At 42.3% G+C, this 22465-nt stretch overlaps 1 protein-coding gene across 2 annotated transcripts; it reads left to right on the top strand.

The window, feature by feature from the left end:
- Window positions 1–1466: 1466 nt before the first annotated feature.
- Window positions 1467–19650, top strand: alkbh6 (alkB homolog 6). 2 transcript variants are annotated; one of them, XM_055876467.1, is made up of 6 exons: window positions 1467–2240; window positions 6012–6080; window positions 6185–6245; window positions 6348–6499; window positions 12159–12257; window positions 17852–19650. In XM_055876467.1, exons 1-6 carry the CDS (start codon window positions 2217–2219, stop codon window positions 18122–18124), a joined length of 678 nt encoding a protein of 225 aa, XP_055732442.1. In that variant the 5' UTR covers window positions 1467–2216; the 3' UTR covers window positions 18125–19650. The 2 variants fall into 2 exon arrangements, with proteins under 2 accessions (XP_055732442.1, XP_055732434.1); XM_055876459.1 differs by lacking the exon at window positions 1467–2240 and adding an exon at window positions 4489–4827.
- The last annotated feature ends 2815 nt before the right edge of the window (window positions 19651–22465 follow it).

Raw genomic sequence — 22465 nt, 5'->3', positions numbered from 1 at the left:
TCAAGAACAGTTCAAATAAGCAAAGAAAAATGACTGTCCATCATTACTTTAAGACATGAAGGTCAGCCAATCCGTAAAATTTCAAGGACTTTGAAAGTTTCTTCAAGTGCAGTCGCAAAAACCATCAAGCGCTGTGATGAAACTGGCTCTCATGAAGACCGCCACAGGAAAGGAGCATCCAGAGTTACCTCTGCTGCAGAGGATAAGTTCATTAGAGTTAACTGCACCTCAGATTGCAGCCCAAATAAATGCTTCACAGAGTTCAACTAACAGACACATCTCAACATCAACGTGAATCAGGCCTTCATGGTCGAATTTCTGCAAAGAAACCACTACTAAAGGACCAATAAGAAGAAGAGACTTGCTTGGACCAAGAAACACGAGCAATGGACATTAGACCGGTAGAAATCTGTCCTTTGGTCTGATGAGTCCAACTGTGCGATTTTTGGTTCCAACCGCCGTGTCTTTGTGAGATGCAGAGTAGGTGAACGAATAATCTCAGCATGTGTGGTTCCCACCATGAAGCATGGAGGAGGAGGTGTGATGTGTGGGGATGCTTTGCTGGTGACACTGTCAGTGATTTATTTAGAATTCAAGGCACACTTAACCAGCATGGCTTAGGAAGAGTTCAGAAATCAATATTTGGTGGAATTACCCTTATTTTCAATCACAGCTTTCATGCGTCTTGGCATGCTCTCCACCAGTCTTTCACATTGATGTTTGGTGACTTTATGCAACTCCTGGCGTAAAAATTCAAGTAGCTCGGCTTTGTTTGATGGCTTGTGACCATCCATCTGCCTCTTGATCACATTCCAGAGGTTTTCAATGGGGTTCAGGTCTGGAGATTGGGCCAAGCAATCGATGGCCGATCCTCCACCAAATTTCACAGTGAGTGCGAGACCTGGAGAGGCCAACAAGCCAGAGTGTCTCGCACCCACTGTGAAATTTGGTGGAGGATCGGTGATGATCTGGGGGTGCTTCAGTAAGGCTGGAATCTGGTGGATTTGTCTTTGTGAAGGACGCATGAATCAAGCCACGAACAAGGTTGCCCTGGAAGAAAACTTGCTTCCTTCTGCTCTGACAATGTTCTCCAACTCTGAGGATTGATTTTCCAGCAGGACAATCTTCCATGCCACACAGCCAGGTCAATCAAGGTATGTATGGAGGACCACCAGATCAAGACCCTGTCATGGCCAGCCCAATCTCCAGACCTGAACCAGGTGAATCCAGGTGAAAGCTATGACCCCTTATTGATGTCACTTGTTAAATCCACTTCAATCAGTGTAGATGAAGGGAAGGAGACAGGTTAAAGAAGATTTTTAAGCCTTGAGATAATTGAGACATGGATTGTGTATGTGTGCCATTCATAGGGTAATTGGGCAAGACAAAATATGTAAGTGCCTTTGAACGGGGTGCTAGGCGCACCGTTTTGAGTGTGTCAAGAACTGCAACGCTGCTGAGTTTTTCTCACTCAACAGTTTCCTGTGTGTCTCAAGAATGGTCCACCACCCAAAGGACATCCAGCCAACTTGACACAACTGCAGGAAGCATTGAAGTCAACCCTGATGAATTGAGTCTGTTCTGAGGGCAAAAGGTGGTGCAACTCAATATTAGGAAGGTGTTCCTAATGTGTTGTACAGTCAGTGTGTGTATATATACATATATACATTTTCGGATTGTAAAAAAAGTTATAAAGATATAAAGTACGTAGATAAGAGAACCAAAAAACACCTAAATTATCCATTCAGGAGTATTTTTGTCATGCCATGGGCCTCTATTGATTTTGTTATAATATTTGAGTCTCAGATAGCATAAGCCATGGCGAAATGTTAAAAATTGCAGGAAATTAGCTTTAAAACAGCTACATTTTTTCACTGTGGCCAACAAGGTTGCCTCTACAATTTGCGGTTAGCGACACACCACTGGGCAAGCCCCCGCCACGCCCACCACCTAAGCCCCATTTTGACCCAGAAAAAACCCTGGAAGCAAGTGTGGTGGTACCATATATTTCAAGACATTCCCGGCAAACCGCAGTCTTATCCGGCTTTGTGAAAGCATTTGATCCCCTTTGTGGGAAAAGGTAGTGGTGGACTAGAATGATCAAATCATGTTGTCAAGGTAACAGGTTGTACCGAGAACAATATGTCACACTGGGGATGCTCTTGCAAGGATTAAATCTGTAGCCCTGGCAACTCCTGAACAACTCAAGATCTGCAATGCACCCCCATCAGGATGACCAGGTAAGTGCGAGCTGTGCTGATATTTTTTGTTTCAATAAATCACAACGTTTGAAACACACAGCAAGGTGACTCAGGTCAATGATGTTGCAAAAAATAATTGGTTCCCCTATTTGTGTGATTTCAAACACTAGAACTGCAGCACAGCCCTATTCCTAAGATGGCACTGTCTTGCAACATGGTGAATGGAAAATAAAGGTGGAGACTACTGCAGAATCAAGAGGCATTGAGGCACCCCTTAACATAGCTCCTAATGTAACCATGGAAACCTATATTTCATGGTTGGAGTGAATCTCGATGGAGTGGGATTGAATGAGTAGATATCTCTGCAGAGCCTTTGTAATACATTTACATGGTTCTTCATAATATACCAAGTCTAATAAAAATTATTAAAACAAACTACTGTACAGATACTGTAAAGTATCATACTATGATCCCTAATTGTCTTTATACATCCAAACTAGTCTTGAATTTATTAAATAATTTGGATTGTTTAATATGAACTAGCTATGTAAGATTCTCAATATATGATGTGTTTGTGTTGCACATTATGTTAGTTTGGTCAGTTTCAGACAAATCAATAATGAGATTTTTAAAAACACTGTAGTCTCGTTCTAGGTAGGTAACAGCCTAACAGACTGCAGTATTACACTGAACCACTAGTTTGGGTACCAGCAGAGAGAGGCCCAACACGGCTGAAAACATTTCTCCTTCCAGCAGGTGGCATTGTTTCACTCACAAGCAAGGAGTTTTTGTATGGAGGTCAATGAGAGAGTGTCGAATTTGTTCAACAAAAAAATGAATGTGAGGTTTCTTTGATAAAATATAATTTTCGTAATGCTTAAGTTGTTACGAGTTTACTGATAAGGACACATGACAGCCTGGAAACTTTGAGAAAAAGACACTTATATTGAAGTTGTCTCGAGATGGCTCTGCATATTCAGGATTTGAGGCTATTAGCATATCATCTCTCTCCATTGAATACAAACGGTTGACGTCAACAACCCTCTTTAGATATTCAAAAAAGGATTACAATAATTAAGCAATAAGGCCCGAGGAGGTGTGGTATATGGCCAATATACCATGGCTATGGGCTGTTCTTAAGTACAATGCGGAGTGCCTGGACACAGCCCTTAGCCGTGCTATATTGTCAATATACCACAAACCCCTGTGCTTTATTGCTATTATAAACTGGTTACCAACGTAATTAGAGCAGTAAAAATAAATGTTTTGTTGTACCTGTGGTATACGGTCTGATATACAATGGCTGTCAGCCAACTATAATTCAGGGCTTGAACCACCCAGTTTATAATGAGATTTATACAAAGGGTGGGTCTAATCCTGAATGCTGATTGGTTAAAACCGTGTTCCAGCCAGTGTTTATTCCACAAGTTACCACCGGCTAAATCTATGACATGAAAATGCCTATTTACTCTGTTCCATTTGACTGCGCAATCCACTGTCTCATCAACCCAGGCAGGGAAGTTATACACTTGATCTCCACTATAAAAAAACATCTAAACATTTCTCACATTTCTTTTAGAATAACATTTAGTTTTCAACAGCAGAGAATTGTACAAACCTTGCAGTCTGTGAAAAGTGAGCACATTTTCTATGCCAGGCAAAATCGCGCCTCATTAGCTCATTGTTATGGCTGTATCAAAATAAATGTCACTGCAATACAGTTTAAACAAATGCAGCTACTGTTGTTATTCTGTATGCACTGTTTGACGTGACTGTAAATTAGCCGTAATTGGCTAGCTAGCAAGCAAGGGATTAGAACGTTGCCAGCCAGTATGACAATGGGACATTTAGAAAGAACAACTAGGTTGCGTCCATTGATACAGAACAAAAAGACTGACAGGGTCGCGTCTCTGGCAACCAAACCGATAGAAGGTGTAGCAACCCTACATTTGTGTCGGGACTATATCTTGTGGAAGTATGAAATAGAATGAATAAAATCAACGAAAATATGTCAATCATGTGTTGGTAACCTGTTGTATAAAAGTGATAATGCTCTCGAAGCCAGTGTTTGGAGGATATATTGGCACGGTTTGCCCGTGCCATAATATATCTTCCAAACACTGGTTTCTCGGGCTTTATCATTTAGGTATCCAACAATACAAATAAAAGATAGGCGGGAGCTAGACAGAAATGACCGCATCTCTGAGTGAACCAATGATCACATATCTGATTGAACCAAGGACCCTCTGCTTTGCGATATACTCCAGTGCAGTAGGTGGCAGTATTGCACTACATATTGATTCAAGCCAGCTGTTCAAGGTTTAGAAGAAGAATCTAATAAGCGTATCAGGAGAAGTGCTTCGAGAACAATTAGCCACTGTAGCGATCGATGAATCTTGTTTGTCATATTACATGACTTTGTTTTGTGTTCATAGTAGCTACGGTTAATACGTTTTATATTCAGGGAAAATGCTGGTATAGGTGCACGTTTAGCTAGCTGCCAGTTTAGCTAACGGTTAGCTCCTTCCAACTACTTTTAGCAGGCATTCCATGTCAACTTTCACGAGGAGATATGGAACACCCATGCAGTAGTTTTGAGGATTTGGAACGATATGTCGTAAAAGACGTAAGAAAAACTTTAATACCCCCCTCATGTACTTCTAGTGTCATAGTGTTTGTCAGATAGTTGAGGGTTAGCCCTTGAGCACGACTCCATTACATTAACGTTACACAAGTCATTGGACGAAGGCGTGTTCTTTACGGGGAGTTTTATAAGACCGACGCTCACCGAGAAATAACAATACAATTGTTTTACATTGATACACACCTCGATGTAGTGTTCCCACACGCCATATCTCCACGTTACTGCGCTTGTTTACGGTAGACGAGGCTACCACCTGTGCTAATTAGCTATCTAGCATGCTCTGAACACCTGTGTGTAAGCATAACTCGAAATGTAGTTTCGTCAGATTGAGGCACCCATAGAACTGTATGGATCTGTGCAAAAGTATATATTTTTTTATTTGAATGATTCTTTATCGCTGATGAAAGATAAGGGCCGTATGCTTCGAAAGCGATATCACAAGCGATTATTGACGTTTCTAAACGTTAACACAGGGTAGGGATTGTTGTGGGCAAAGCTAATGGCTGAAAACGGTTGTGTTTTCGAGAGCAAGTTGAGCTTCTCTGAATTAAAACATACTGAACAAAAATATAAACACAATTTCAAATATTTTGAGTTACTGTTCATATGGCTGGCGTGGTCTGCGGTTGTGAGGCCAGGTGGACATACTGCCAAATTCTATAAAATGACGTTGGGGGCAGTTTATGGTAGCGAAATTAACAGTTTAAAGTGACCTCTCATTGTCCCCAGGACAAGGTGCACCTGTGTAATGATCGTGCTGTTTAATCATCTTGATATGCCACACCTGTCAGGTGGATGGATTATCTTGGCATTGGAAAAATGCTAACTAATAGGGATGTAAACAAATGTATGCACAAACTTTGAGAGAAATATGCTTTTGTGGGTATTGACAATTTCAGGGATTTTTATTTCAGCTCATGAAACATTTAACATGTGTTTTATAAATTGGTCAGTATAAAAAACGCTATCTAGCTAGATAGGATGCTAATAGATTTAGCTACTTGGCCAATATTTTACTAGCTTGCATCTTACGCAAGCACAGATGAAAGGGAAAACATTATCATAATCTTTGCTACTAACTAGTCTAGCTCTAGGTAGGCATACATTATATGAAAAGGTTAAATGTGAAATGGATATTAATCTGAGTATGATATTTACATTTTTAGGCTCCACCAACGGTTTACTACATTCCAGATTTCATAACAGAGGATGAGGAGTCTCAACTATCACAACAGGTAATGGAAAACAAGGGAAGGGGGTGACATGCACTACACATGTTTAGGTATAATGCCAACTAGACATGACATCATGAAATGCCTTTATTCTAATGCTGTTCCAGGTGTATAAGGCACCAAAAACTAAATGGACGCAGTTATCCAACAGAAGGCTCCAGAACTGGGGTATGTCAGTGATTTAAAACTGAATGTGAGGTGCATTTGTGAACTGGGAATGATATGACTGCTGGGTGAAATGCTATTCTTACGCCTATGTACTTAATACAGGTGGGCTGCCTCGTCCGAAAGGGATGCTTGGAGAGAAGCTTCCTGATTGGCTCCTGAAGTACTGCGAGAGAATATCTGCTCTTGGTGCATTTGCTGGGAAGACTGCCAATCATGTACTGGTGAATGAATATAAGCCAGGGGAGGGAATAATGGTACGGTTCTCACATCAGCTTCAGTCATTAGCACTGTGTGATAACACCGATATTCTTGTGCACTTTTGTGTGTGTGTGTGAAAATAAGTGTTCAATACATTCCATCGGGTGTGTTACTTCACTGCTTTTGTGTCATTGTTCATTTTGTACAGTACCAGTCAAAAGTTTGGATACCTACTTTATTTTTTACTATTTTATACATTGTAGAATAATAGTGAAGACTTCAAAACTATGAAATAACATATATGGAATCATGTAGTAACCAAAAAAGTGTTAAAACAAATCAAAATATATCTTAGATTCTTCAAAGTAGCCACCTTTTGCCTTGATGACAGCTTTGCACACTCTTGACATTCTCTCAACTACCTTCCCCAGGAATGCTTTTCCAAAAGTCTTAAAGGAGTTCTCACATATGCTGAGAACTTGTTGGCTGCTTTTCCTTCACTCTGCGGTCCTACTCATCCCAAACCATAACCATCTCAATTGGGTTGACGTCAGGTGATTGTGGAGGCCAGGTCATATGATGCAGCACTACATCACTCTCCTTCTTGGTGAAATAGCCCTTACACAGTCTGGAGGTGTGTTTTGGGTCATTGTCCTGTTGAAAAACAAATGCTAGTCCCACTAAGCACAAACCAGATGGGATGGTGTATCACTGCAGAATGCTGTGGTAGCCGTGCTGGTTAACTGTGCCTTGAATTCTAAATAAATCAGTGTCACCAGCAAAGCACCATCACACCACCTCCCCCATGCGTCACGGTGGGAACCACACATGTGGAGAGCATCCATCACCTACTCTGTGTCTCACAAAGACACAGCGGTTGGAACCAAAAATCTCAAATTTGGACTCAACAGACAAAAGGACAGATTTCCACCTTCTAATGTCCATTGCTCATGTTTCTTGGCCCAAGCAAGTCTCTTCTTCTTGTTGGTGTCCTTTAGTTGTGGTTTCTTTGCAGCAATTCAACCATCAAGGCCTGATTCACGCAGTCTCATCTGAACAGTTGATGTTGATGTGTCTATCATCAGAATCCATATATATTTTTAACCTCAATTTCAACATACTCTCCTCACCCAATACCAATGTGGTATGGATCTGCAATTTTCTATGCTTTAGAACCGGAACCCCCAACAGAAGCTAGCCAGCTTAGTCAGTTAGCCACTGCTAGCGGTTATCAGCTAACCTCAGCCCGGTCAACTCCTGCCAATCTGCACAGCGCCATTCAACCCAGAGGATATCGGACTGCTTTTTCTCTACCACATCTCCGAATTCCTACCGCAAGCTCTGAACCTTTTCACCTGGATCATCGCAGCTAGCAAGCTGCTATCCGAGAGGCTACTCCTGGCTAACGTCTCTGTCTCGAAGCAAGCACCAGTTACCCTGGAGCTAGCCTCGTGCTAGGCCCATCTCCCAGCTAGCTGAAGAGGACAATCAGCCACTTCTTGGGCTACAATACCTATTTTGCCAATTGGCCTGGACCCCTTTTACTGCCGACAAGGAGCCCCGCTGATCCATCACGATCCTACTGACGTAATCCGCCCGAGGGGGTTTCAACAGGCTCCTCGGTCGCGACGTCCCCTGAAGGCCCGTCTATCCCCGGCCCGCTAGCTGTCTGAATTGCCGTGTCTCCAGCTCGCCTAGCTATTCACTGGACCCTATGATCACTGTTTTGGTTAGTGATTGTCTTATTTCACTGTAGAGCCTCCAGCCCTGCTCAATATGCCTTAGCTAGCCCTTTTGTTCCAACTCCCACACATGCGGTGACCTGATTTGGTTTAAATGGTGTCTCTAGAGACAAAACCTCTCTCGTCACTCAATGCCTAGGTTTACCTCCACTGTATTCACATCCTACCATACCATTGTCTTAACATTATGCCTTGAATCTATTCTTCCGCGCCCAGAAACCTGCTCCTTTTACTCTCTGTTCCGAATGCCCTAGACGACCAGTTCTTATAGCCTTTAGCAGGTACCCTTATCCTACCCCTCCTCTGTTCCTCTGGTGATGTAGAGGTTAATCCAGGCCCTACAGCGCCTAGCTCCACTCCCATTCCCCAGGTGCGCTCATTTGTTGACTTCGGTAACCGTAAAAGCCTTGGTTTCATGCATGTTAACATGAGAAGCCTCCTCCCTAAGTTTGTTTTATTCCCTGCTTTACCACACTGCCAACCCGGATGTCCTAGCCGTGTCTGAATCCTGGCTTAGGAAGGCCACCAAAAATTTGGAAATTTCCATCCCCAACTACAACATTTCCCGACAAGATAGAACTGCCAAAGGGGGCAGAGTTGAAATCTACTGCAGAGTTAGCCTGCAGAGTTTTGTCATACTGTCCATGTCTGTGCCCAAACAATTTGAGCTTTTACTTTTAAAAATCCACCTTTCCAGAAACAATTCTCCCACCATTGCCGCTTGTTATAGACCACCTTCAGCCCGGAGCTGTGCCCTGGACACCATATGTGAATTGATTGCCCCGCAACTATCTTCAGAGCTCGTACTCTTAGGTGACCTTAACTGGGACATGCTTAACACCCTGGCCGTCCTACAATCTAAGCTAGATGCCCTCAATTTCACACAAATTATCAAGGAACCTACCAGGTACAACCCCAAATCCGTAAACACGAGCACCCTCATAGATATCATCCTGACCAACCTGCCCTCTAAATTCACCTCTGCTGTCTTCAACCAGGATCTCAGTGATCACTGCCTCATTGCCTGCGTACGTAATGGGTCTGCGGTCGAACGATGACCCCTCAGCCCTGTCAAACACTCCCTAAAACACTTCAGCGAGCAGGCCTTTCCTGGAAGGATATTGACCTCATTCCGTCAGTAGAGGATGCCTGGTTATTCTTTAAGTGCCTTCCTCACCATCTTAAATAAGCATGCCCCGTTCAAAAAATGTAGAACCAGGAACAGATATAGCCCTTGGTTCACTCCAGACCTGACTGCCCTTGACCAGCACAAAAACATCCTGTGGCGTACTGCATTAGCATCGAATAGCACCTGCGATATGCACATTTTCAGGGAAGTTAGGAACCAATATATACAGGCAGTTAGGCAAGCAAAGGCTAGCTTTTTCAAACAGTGATTTGCATCCTGTAGCACAAACTCCAAAAAGTTCTAGGACACTAAGTCCATGGAGAATAATTGAGAATTTCAATAAGCATTTTTCTACGGCTGGCTATGCTTTCCACCTGGCTACGCCTACCCCTGTCAACAGCTCTGCACACCCCACAGCAACTTGCCTAAGTCTCCCCCGTTTCTCTTTCACCCAAATCCAGATAACTAATGTTCTGAAAGAGCTGCAAAATCTGAACCCCTACAAATCAGCTGGGCTAGACAATCTGGACCCTCTCTTTCTAAAATTATCCACCACAATTGTTGCAACCCCTATTACAACCTCTCTTTCAAAACGTCTGAGATCCCCAAAAATTGGAAAGCTGCTGCGGTCGTCCCCCTCTTCAAAGGGGGAGACACTCTAGACCCAAACTGTTACAGACCTATATCTATCCTACCTTGCCTTTTCTAAGGTCTTCGAAAGCCAAGTTAACAAACAGATCATCAACCGATTCGAATCCCACCGTACCTTCTCCACTATGCAATCGGGTTTCCGAGCTGGTCATGGGTGCACCTCAGCCACGCTCAAGGTCTTGGTCAGCCTTGGTTTCTCAAATGACTGCCTGGCCTGGTTCACCAACTACTTCTCAGATGGAGTTCATTGTGTCAAATTGGAGGGCCTGTTGTCCGGACTTCTGGCAGTCTCTATGGGGGTGCCACAGGGTTCAATTCTCGTGCCGACTCTTTTCTCTGTATACATAAATGATGTCGCTCTTGCTGCTGGTGATTCTCTGATCCACCTCTATGCAGACGACACCATTCTGTACACTTCTGGCCCTTCTTTGGACACTGTTAACTAATCTTCAGACGAGCTTCAATGTCATACAACTCTCCTTCCGTGGCCTCCAACTGCTCTTAAATGCAAGTAAAACTAAATGCATGCTCTTCAACCAATCGCTACCCGCACCTGCCCACCCGTCTAGCATCACTACTCTGGACAGTTCTGACTTAGAATATGTGGACAACTACAAATACCTAGGTGTCTGGTTAGGCTGTAAACTCTCCTTCCAGACTCATTTAGCATCTCCAATCCAAAGTTAAATCTAGAATCGGCTTCCTATTTCACAACAAAGCCTCCTTTACTCATGCTGCCAAACATACCCTGGTAAAACTGACTATCCTACCGATCCTTGACTTTGGCGATGTCATTTACAAAATAGCCTCCAACACTTTACTCAGCAAATTGGATGTAGTCTATCGCAGTGCCATTTGTTTTGTCACCAAAGCCCCATATACTACCCACCACTGCGACCTGTATGCTTTTGTTGGCTGACCCTCGCTTCATATTCGTCACCAAACCCACTGGCTCCAGGTCATCTATAAGTCTTTGCTAGGTAAAGCCCCACCTTATCTCAGCTCACTGGTCACCATAGCAGCACTCGCCCGCAGCACGCGCTCCAGCAAGTATATTTCACTGGTCATCCCCAAAGCCAACACCTCCTTTGGCCGCTTTTCCTTCCAGCTCTCTGCTGCCAATGACTGGAACGAACTGCAAACATCACTGAAGCTGGAGACTTATCTCCCTCACTAACTTTAAGCACTGGCTGTCAGAGCAGCTCACATATCATTGCACCTGTACATAGCCCATCTGTAAATAGCCCATCCAACTACCTCATCCCCATATTGTTATTATTATTTTTTTTCTCCTTTGCACCCCAGTATCTCTACTTGCACATTCATCTTCTGCACATCGATCACTCCAGTGTTTAATTGCTAAATTGTAATTACTTTACCACTACGGCCTATTTATTGCCTTACCTCATTTGCACACACTGTATATATTTCTCTTGTGTTATTGACTATACGTTTGTTTATTCCATGTGGAACTCTGTTTTGTTGTTTGTGTCACACTGCTTTGCTTTATCTTGGCCAGGTCGCAGTTCTCAACTGGCCTACCTACCTACATTGTTCTCAACTGGCCTACCTGGTTAAATATAGGTGAAATTTAAAAAAAATAACTTGAACTCTGAACATTTATTTGGGCTGCAATTTCTGAGGCTGGTAACTCTAAAGTAATGACGGACTGTCGTTTCTTTGCTTATTTGAGCTGTTCTTGCCATAATATGGATTTGGTCTTTTACCAAATAGGGCTATCTTCTGTATACCACCCCTACCTTGTTAACAACTGATTGGCTCAAACGCAGTAAGAAGGAAAGAAATTCCACAAATTAACTTTTAACAAGGCACACCTGTTAATTCAAATGCTTTCCAGTTGACTACTTCATGAAGCTGTTTGAGAGAATGCCAAGAGTGTGTAAAGCTGTCATCAAGGCAAAGGGTGACTACTTTGAAGAATCTCAACTATAAAATACATTTTGTTTTGTTGAACACTTTTTTTGGTTACTACATGATTCCATGTATTAGTTCATAGTTTTGATGTCTTCATTATTATTTTACAATGTAGAAAATAGTGAAAATAAATCAAACCCTTTGAGTGAGTAGGTGTTTCCAAACTTTTCACTGGTACTGTATATGACCAGCCCCTGGTAGGTGGTGATTTGGCTACTGCTTACTACAGGGGGGTTGTGTGTGTGTGTGTTGTCACAGCCCCATGAGGACGGGCCTCTGTACCATCCCACAGTGACGACCATTAGCCTGGGCTCCCACACATTGCTGGACTTCTACAGGCCCATCAGCGCCGAGGAGGTAAGCTTCCCAACACAGCACTGTGTCTGCTCTCATTTATAAATATGTGAATAGATGCTAACATGTAGTAATAATTCATCTATGGAGCACATTTTACACGCGCAATATACAGATGCAGTGCATTCGGAGAGTATATGGACCCCTTGACTTTTTCCACATTTTGTTAAGTTACAGCCTTCTAAAATGGATTAAATTAAAATAATCAGCTCAGGTGCATCCTGTTTCCATTGGTCATCCTTGAGATGTTTCTGCAACTTGATTGGAGTCCACCTGTGATAAATTCAATTTATTGGACATGATTTGGAAAGGCACACACCTGACTGTATAAGGTCTAGAGGTCGACCGATTATGATTTTTCAACGCCGATACCGATTATTGGAGGACCAAAAAAAGCAGATACCGATTAATCGGCCGATTTAAAAAATAAAAAATAAAAAATAAAAAAACTTTTTTTTATATATATATTTGTAATAATGACAATTACAACAATACTGAATGAACAATGAACAATTTTATTTTAACTTAATATAATACATCAATAAAATCAATTTAGTCTCAAATAAATAATGAAACATGTTCAATTTGTTTTAAATAATGCAAAAACAAAGTGTTGGAGAAGAAAGTAAAAGTGCAAAATGTGCCATGTAAAAAAGCTAATGCTTAAGTTCCTTGCTCAGAACATGAAAGCTGGTGGTTCCTTTTAACATGAGTCTTCAATATTCCCAGGTAAGAAGTTTTAGGTTGTAGTTATTATAGGACTATTTCTCTCTATACCATTTGTATTTCATATACCTTTGACTATTGGATGTTCTAATAGGTACTTTAGTATTGCCAGCCTAATCTCGGGAGTTGATAGGCTTGAAGCATTGCGAAGAGCTGCTGGCAAACGCAGTAAAGTGCTGTTTGAATGAATGCTTACGAGCCTGCTGCTTACCACCGCTCAGTCAGACTGCTCTATCAAATCATAGACCTAATTATAATATAATAACACACAGAAATATGAGCCTTTGGTCATTAATAAGGTCAAATCAGTAAACTATCATTTCGAAAAAACAAAACGTTTATTCTTTCAGGGAAATATGGAACCGTTCTGTATTTTATCGAACGGGTGGCATCCATAAGTCTAAATATTGCTGTTACATTGCACAACCTTCAATGTTATGTCATAATAACGTAAAATTCTGGCAAATTAGTTCGCAACGAGCCAGGCGGCCCAAACTGTTGCATATACCCTGACTCTGCCTGCAATGAAAGCAAGAGAAGTGGCACAATTTCCCTAGTTTAATATTGCCTGCTAACATTAATTTCTTAACTAAATATGCAGGTTTAAAAAAATCTATGTCTGTGTATTGATTTTAAGAAAGGCATTGATGTTTATGGTTAGGTACATTCGTGCAACGATCGTTCAAAAGGTAGTGTAGCTGAATATCTACATAGGCGTACGGCGGCCCATTATCAGCAACCATCACTCCTGTGTTCCAATGGCACGTTGTGTTAGCTAATCAAAGTTTATCATTTGACAAGGATAATTAATCATTAGAAAACCCTTTTGCAATCATGTTAGCACAGCTGAAAACTGTTGTCCTGATTAAAGAAGCAATAAAAATGTCCTTCTTTAGATTAGTTGAGTATCTGGAGCATCAGCATTTGTGGGTTCGATTACAGGCTCAAAATGGCCAGAAACAAAGACCTTTCTTCTGAAACTCGTCAGTCTATTCTTGTTCTGAGAAATGAAGTCCATTCCATACGAGAAATTGCCAAGAAACTGAAGATCTCATACAACACTGTGTACTACTCCCTTCACAGAACAGCGCAAACTGGCTCTTACCAGAATAGAAAGAGGAGTGGGAGGCCCCGGTGCACAATTGAGCAAGAGGACAAGTACATTAGAGTGTCTAGTTTGAGAAACAGACGCCTCACAAGTCCTCAACTGACAGCTTTATTAAATAGTACCGGCAAAACACCAGTCTCAACGTCAACAGTGAAGAGGTGACTCCGTGATGCTGGCCTTCTAGGCAGAGGTCCAGTGCCTGTGTTCTTTTGCCCATCTTAATCTTTTATTTTTATTGGCCAGTCTGAGATATGGCTTTTTCTTTGCAACTCTGCCTAAAAGGCCAGCATCCCGGAGTCGCTTCTTCACTGTCGACGTTGAGACTGGTGTTTTGCGGGTATTAGTTAATGAAGCTGCCAGTTGAGGACTTGTGGGGCGTCTATCTTTAAGGTCAACCCTGTTACGTGAACTGAACTCTTGTTTTAATATGGTGATTTAAAAAAAAAAAAAAACAGTCAACATAGAATGCTCATCAAATAGGAGTGGCAGGTAGCTTAGTGGTTATAGCGTTGGAATTGTAACCCGAAAGCTTGACAAGGTAAAAAGATCTGTTGTTCTGCCCCTGAACAATCAAATCAAAGTTTATTTGTCACGTGCGCCGAATACAACAGGTGTAGACCTTACAGTGAAATGCTTACTTACAAGCTCTAACCAATAGTGCAAAAAAAGGTATTAGGTGAACAATAGGTAAGTAAAGAAATAAAAACAACAGTAAAAAGACAGTGAAAAATAACAGTAGCGAGGCTATAAAAGTAACGAGGCTACATACAGACAGACACTGGTTAGTGGGGCTGATTTGAGGTAGTATGTACATGTAGATATGGTTAAAGTGGCTATGCATACATGATGAACAGAGACTAGCAGTAGTTTAAAAGAGGGGTTGGTGGGTGGCGGGACACAATGCAGATAACCCGGTTATCCAATGTGCGGGAGCACTGGTTGGTCGGGTGAATTGAGGTAGTATGTACATGAATGTATAGTTAAAGTGACTATGCATATATGATAAACATGGAGTCGCATCAGCTTAAGAGGGGTTGGGGGGAGCACACAATACTAATAGTCCGGGTAGCCATTTGATTACCTGTTCAGGAGTCTTATGGCTTGGGGGTAAAAACTGTTGAAGACTTTTTGTCCTAAAATTGGCACTCTGGCACCGCTTGCCATGCGGTAGTAGAGAGAACAGTCTATGGCTGGGGTCTTTGACAATTTTTAGGGCCTTCCTCTGACACCGGCTGGTGTAGAGGTCCGGGATGGCAGGCAGCTTAGCCCCAGTGATGTACTGGGCTGTACGCACTACCCTCTGTAGTGCCTTGCGGTCGGAGGCTGAGCATTTGCCGTACCAGGCAGTGATGCAATCAGTCAGGATGCTCTCGATGTTGCAGCTGTAGAACCTTATGAGGATCTCAGGACCAATGCCAAATCTTTTTAGTTTCCTGAGGGGGAATAGGCTTTGTCGTGCCCTCTTCACGACTGTCTTGGTGTGTTTGGACCATTCTAGTTTGTTGGTGATGTGGACACCAAGAAACTTGAAGCTCTCAACCTGCTCCGCTACAGCCCCGTCGATAAGAATGGGGGCGTACTTGGTCCTCCTTTTCCTGTAGTCCACAATCATCTCCTTAGTCTTGGTTACGTTGAGGGATAGGTTGTTATTCTGGCACCACCCGGCCAGGTCTCTGACCACCTCCCTATAGGCTTACTCATCGTTATCGGTGATCAGGCCTACCACTGTTGTGTCGTCTGCAAACTTAATGATGGTGTTGGAGTCGTACCTGGCCGTGCAGTCGTGGGTGAACAGGGAGTAGAGGAGGGGACTGAGCACACACCCCTGGGGGGCTCCAGGGTTGAGGATCAGCGTGGCAGATGTGTTGCTACCTACCCTCACCACCTGGGGGCGGCCCGTCAGGAAGTCCAGGATCCAGTTGCAGAGGGAGGTGTTTAGTCCCAGGATCCTTAGCTTGGTGATGATCTTTGAGGGTACTATGGTGTTGAACGCTGAGTTGTAGTCAATGAATAGCATTCTCACATAAGTGTTCATTTTGTCCAGGTGGGAAAGGGCAGTGTGGAGTGCAATAGAGATTGCATCATCTGTGGATCTGTTTGGGCCTTATGCAAATTTGAGTGGTTCTAGGGTTTTTGGGATAATGGTGTTGTGAGCCATTACCAACCTTTCAATGCACTTCATGGCTATGGACTTGAGTGCTACGGGTCTGTAGTCATTTAGGCAGGTTGCCTTCGTGTTCTTGGGCACAGAGACTATGGTGGTCTGCTTGAAACATGTTGGTATTACAGACTCAATTAGGGACATGTTGAAAATGTCAGTGAAGACACCTGCCAGTAGGTCAGCACATGCCCGGAGCACACGTCCTGGTAATCCGTCTGGCCCCGTAGCCTTGTGAATGTTGACCTGTTTAAAGGTCTTACTCACGTTAGCTACGGAGAGCGTGATCACACAGTCGTCCGGAACAGCTGATGCTTTCATGAATGCCTCAGTGTTGCTTGCCTCGAAGCTAGCATAGAAGTGATTTAGCTTGTGTCACTGGGCAGCTCGTGGCTGTGCTTCCCTTTGTAGTCTGTAATCGTTTGCAAGCCCTGCCACATAAGACGAGCGTCGGAGCCGGTGTAGCATTATTCAATTTTAGCCCTGTATTGACGCTTTGCCTGTATATGGTTCGTCGCAGGGCATAGCAGGATTTCTTGTAATCTTCCGGGTTAGAGTCCCGCACCTTGAAAGCGGCAGCTCGTTGCCTGTAATCCATGGCTTCTGGTTGGGGTATGTACGTACAGTCACTGTGGGGACGACGTCTTCGATGCACTTATTGATAAAGCCAGTGACCGATGTGGTGTACTCCTCAATGCCATCGGAAGAATCCTGGAACATGTTCATGTCTGTGCTAGCAAAACAGTCCTGGAGTTTAGCATCTGCTTCATCTGACCACTTTTTTATAGAGCGAGTCACTGGTGCTTCCTGCTTTAATTTTTGCTTGTAAGCCGGAATCAGGAGGATAGAGTTGTGGTCGGATTAACAAATGGAGGGAGAGCTTTGTACGTGTCTCTGTGTGTGGAGTACAGGTGATCTAGAAGTTTTTTTCCCCTCTGGTTGCACATTTAACATTTGTTGATAGAAATGAGGTAGAACTGATTTAAGTTTCCCTGCATTAGTCTCCTGCCACTAGGAGCGCTGCCTCTGGGTGAGTGGTTTCCTGTTTGCTTATTTCCAAGGCAGTTAACCCACTGTTCCGAGGCCGTCATTGAAAATAAGAATTTGTTCTTAACTGACTTGCCTAGTTAAATAAAGATAAAATAAAAAATTGAGTTAAAGCAGTTGAGATGGTTCTCATTTTGGACAGTTTCTTGTGGTTTGTATTCTAAAACTGAGCGGTTCGAGCATAACGCATCAACCCTGTTATCTATCCATGGATAGAAAGGCTAGAAATGTTTTAACAATGACATTTTTGGGGATGAAGATCACGTTCAATTTCCACTCGCTGTTGCACAGAACAAGATTCTATTCCCCATGTCATAAAGGGATTCATGGCTGATTTTTAAGAATAAATTGTCAACCCTGTTACTCAATAGACACTTACTATAGTTTATTTAACCTCTTAAAATGGGAACTTGTTTTTATGAAGTTGAACATGTGTTCTTTTTTGACAATGTTATGAGGTGATTTATTATTATAATTATTTACCAAGTTACACTTCTCAAAAGACACCGAATTGGTGGAACTAGCTTACTAATGTCTTGTCACTCACTTCATCCCCAGCTGGATGAGGTGCCACAGACTGAGGAGAGCCGCTACCTCCTGTCTCTGCTGGTGCGGCCGCGGAGCCTCCTCATCCTCCAGGACGACATGTACCAGCGCCTCCTCCACGGCATCCAGGGGACGCACCACGACTCCCTCACTGAAAGGGTGGCCAACCTGCTCGCTGCTGGTGTCCTGCCAGGTGCCACATTAACCCGAGGCACCAGGGTGTCCCTCACCGTGCGTCACGTGCCCATAGTCATGAGGGCCAATCTGCTCCTGGGCAGGAAATGACAAGAGGAAGTGACATTTGAGGGCTTGGGAAAAAATTGACACCATGATACAGACTGACTTGATTATGTCATTCACTGTCTCGATCCTCTATAAAATGTATTAATTATAATGCCAAGGAAAAGTTTAAATGGGATCCTTGGGATGTTCCAACTCTTGACGTCATCCCGTTGAAGTTGAAATTTCAAACGGGTACGGTTGTTGCAGTGGATATATTACCGCCACACCGGCAGTCATTTGTCATGGCTGCAGTAAAGTTCCACATGACAACGGTCACGGTAATCTTCTCTGTGATCTGGACATCCGTTGGTAGAAGGGCCTAAAATGTGTAATTCACTAGCCACGTTGGCAGGTGGTAATACTCAGGACTCTACAGTGCGAGCATTTCATAAAAATAGTCAAGTATGGGCACAAGTGCCAGTTGTGATTTATAGCAAAATAAATGCCATTTTGTTTAATATCTGGTAATGCACAAAGAAATCTGAATCGTAACGTTATAGCTATCCCACCTCGCACAGCAATGCTGCCTGTCTAGGGGGCTATGAGCACCATGTGTGAAGTGCTAAAAGGTTTGTTTTTAGAAGCAATGCGCACAGGAATAAAAGTTGGTCTAATTTACTCAATTCGACTAAAGTGAGACTGTCCCCGTTTTTCTTGGCTATTGACATTGTTTTGTTCACAAACTAGGTTTATTTTTAATGTTGGAGTTTGCTCCCTCTGCTAGCAAAAACAGACATTGTCGGACTCTACTAGTGAGATTCTCACAGGCACACATGACTTGAGTGTCCCTGTTACCAAGGTAACAGGCAGCAGATTTTTTTTTCTCTGTTATTTTGGTTCAAAGGTCACAGAATATTAACTCAATATACAACATTCTTACTAGTAATACATTTGTTTTAGAAACATTACTAAGCATGCTCATGTTTTTTTTGTGTAATTATGCAAAGCTATATTTTGTCTGATTAAAAAATCTGAGTCGCTAGTAGATTTTAAAATAATAATAATTATACCTGCCACAGTGGCTGGTATACAGAAAAGTTAGTTTTAGGCCCTGGTTGGTAGTACCCAAATTGCTAATGACCTTCAGGTCACCAATGGCCTGGTACTCAGGGCTCTATTGTACTTCTAACCACTCTGACATCAATGCAACTGCTATCGAAAATCATAAACACTTATCTTCAAAACAGTATTGTGCTTTTAAAACACCTCACTGTGATGATCAATTTGAAGAAAGAAGTTCAACAACAGGTTGGAACTGAGTGGAAAACATAGGCTCTGAAACAACGACCAAAACAATGAAATGGACAGTACTTTCTAAGGTGATGATTAATTCAAAACATCCATGCACATATTAGAGCTTACGCATATGCAAGGGTAAAACAGTTTTTAAAACAAATTTAAATGATTGTGCCGTTATACAATATATAGCCTACCGCATATTATGCACGGCAGAAAATATAAAACAAAACTGATTTCAGATGTAATTGGTCTTGCCTACACTCCAAAATTAAACACATTCTAGTAGTTGCCTTTTGAGTGTGGACTGTATTATTATGCATACTGGATGGACTGGTTGCCTTGTGCTACGCTCCAAACGTTGTCTACGAGTCTGGAAGAGAACGTATAGGCCTAGGCGATGCTGTTGGTTCATTGATTGTGCAGGGCGGCTCACGGAGTTAGCCTACAATTATAGTGATGTATTTGATTTTTGAAAAACCTGCATTCTTTTATATTTTCATAATTTATTAGGCTTACACATGACCTTTTAGCTATACAGAATCTCACCAGCTCCTCTCTCCTTCATTCCTTTCTCGGTCGTGCAGAGAGAGGGGCTGTCAACGGTTGAATTAAATGTTTTGTTGTGAAAACATGTTAGTATCGATGTTCCCCAACAGATTTTACTTGGTTTCCCAAATTAAGCAATGGGTTGCTGCAGGAACAGGGTTGGAGAGCCCATGACATACAGAGTTTGGGCGGAATATCACCTGTCACACTGCGAGTGCATGCTCCTCAAGCAGTGATTGATGCGTGGAGTGATGTAAGTGTTCCTATAAGGCCAGACATTTCTCTATGCAACCCCGTGTGAAAGCAACGTTTTTGTGGTTGCCACTAAAAAGAGGATCCCTGCTGCTACTATATTTATTGCTTAGCTGCTCATATTAAGCACATGCTCTGCTATAAAACTGAAGTAGCCTACCCAGCATCATTGGGGAGAAAAAATGAACCGGCGGGAAAGTGGCCTCCATTCACTATTGGAGTACAAACGGATGACGTCTTTCCCCTGCCCCTGTTCTTGCTCATTTCATAACGGGCCCTTCTTAAATCAAAACTAGTTTTGCACATTAAAGATTAAATGGAGAAAAGTATGATTGGTGAAAATATGATCACTTGCTGAGAGAACAGCTGTGCAGCCAAAGGCAAGGAACAGAGCGCAAGTGGTTTTTTGCGACTTTCTCATCAGTAGCCTGTAGTTGCATCATGCAGCTCGTATATTTTTGATTTCTTGGACATTTTTAAGGGTAGTATCATTCACAATTGTTGCCAAATTACTCAATCTAGTGAATATGAACTGTTTCATATGATCACTTTTACGCTCAACATAGCCACTTCATAATAGCACTCAAGTCGGAATGGGAAAAATATCCTTTCTATTTTATTCAACTTATTCCACATTTGTTGTTTAACCTTTGAGTCAATACTTTGAAGCACCTTTGGCAGCGATTACAGCTGTGAGTCTTTCTGGTTAAGTATCTAATAGCTTTCCACACCTGGATTGTGCAACATTTGTCCATTATTCTTTTAGCTCTGTCAAATTGGTTGTTGATCATTGCTAGACAACCATTTTCAGGCCATGCCATAGATTTTAAAGTAGATTTAAGTCAGAACTATAACTCGGCCACTCAGGAACATTTATTGTCTTCTTGGTAAGCAACTCCAGTGTAGATTTGGCCTTGTGTATTAGATTATTGTCCTGCTGAAATGTGAATTAATATCCCAGTGTCTGTTGGGAAGCAGACTGAACCAGGTTTTCCTGTAGGATTTTGTCTGTGCTTAGTTCCATTACGTTTCTTTTTTTATCCTGAAAAACTCCCCCGCTCTAAACGATTATAAGCATACCCATAACATAATGCAGCCACCACTATGCTTGAAAATATGGAGAGTGGTACTCGGTAATGTGTTGTATTGGATGCACTGTTGCAGTATTACTTTAGTGCCTTGTTGCAAACAGGATTCATGTTTTGTAATGCTTTTGTTCTGTACAGGCTTCCCTTTCACTCTGTTAATGAGGTTAGTATTGTGGAGTAACTACAATGTTGTTGATCCATCCTCAGTTTTCTCCTATCACAGCCATTAAACTCTGTAGCTGTTTTAAAGTCACCATTGGCCTCATGGTGAAATCCCTGACCAGTTTCCTTTCTCTCCGGCACCTGAGTTAGGAAGGACGCCTGTATCTTTGTAGTGACTGGGTGTATTGATACACCATCCAAAGTGTAATTCACTGCTCGACTGAGGGACCTCACAGATAACTGTATGTGTGGGGTACAGAGATGAGGTCATTCAAAAATCATGTTAAACACTATTATTGCACACAGAGTGAGTCCATGAAACTTACAGTATGTGACTTGTTAAGCAAATTTCGACTCCTGAATTTATTTAGGTTTGCAAGACATCATTTTTTATTAATTTGTAAACATTTGGAAAATATTATGGGGTATTGTGTGTGTGTGTGTGTGTGTGTAGAACAGTGTCATTTTTTTCTTCCATTTAATCCATTCTCAGTTCAGGCAGTAACACAACAAAATGTGGAAAAAGTCTCTTCTTCTTAGTGTCCTTTAGTAGTGGTTTCTTTGCAGAAATTTGACCATGAAGGCCTGATTCACGCAGTCTCCTTTGAACAGTTGATGTTGAGATGTGTCTGTTACTTGAACTCTGTGAAGCATTTATTTGGGCTGCAACTTCCTTTCCTGTGGCGGTCTTCATGGGAGCCAGTTTCATCATAGCACTTGACAGTTTTTGCGACTGCACTTGAAGAAACTTTCAAAGTTCTTGAAAATTTCCAAATTGACTGACCTTCATGTCTTAAAGTAATGATGGACTGCCGTTTCTCTTTGCTTATTCGAGCTGTTCTTGCCATAATATGGACTTGGTTTTGTATACCACCCCTACCTTGTCAGAACACAACTTATTGGCTCAACCGCATTAAGAAGGAAAGAAATTCCTCAAATTAACTTTTAACAAGGCACACCTGTTAATTGAAATGCATTCCAGATGACTACCTCATGAAGCTGGTTGAGAGAATGCCAAGAGTGTGCAAAGCTGTCATCAAGGCAAAGGTTGGCTACT

This window comes from Salvelinus fontinalis, chromosome 2 (genome assembly GCF_029448725.1).
Source record: "Salvelinus fontinalis isolate EN_2023a chromosome 2, ASM2944872v1, whole genome shotgun sequence".
Taxonomy (NCBI): Eukaryota; Metazoa; Chordata; class Actinopteri; order Salmoniformes; family Salmonidae; genus Salvelinus; species Salvelinus fontinalis.
Note: the sequence above shows the minus strand (reverse complement) of the source record. Positions and strands in the feature narration are given on the sequence as shown.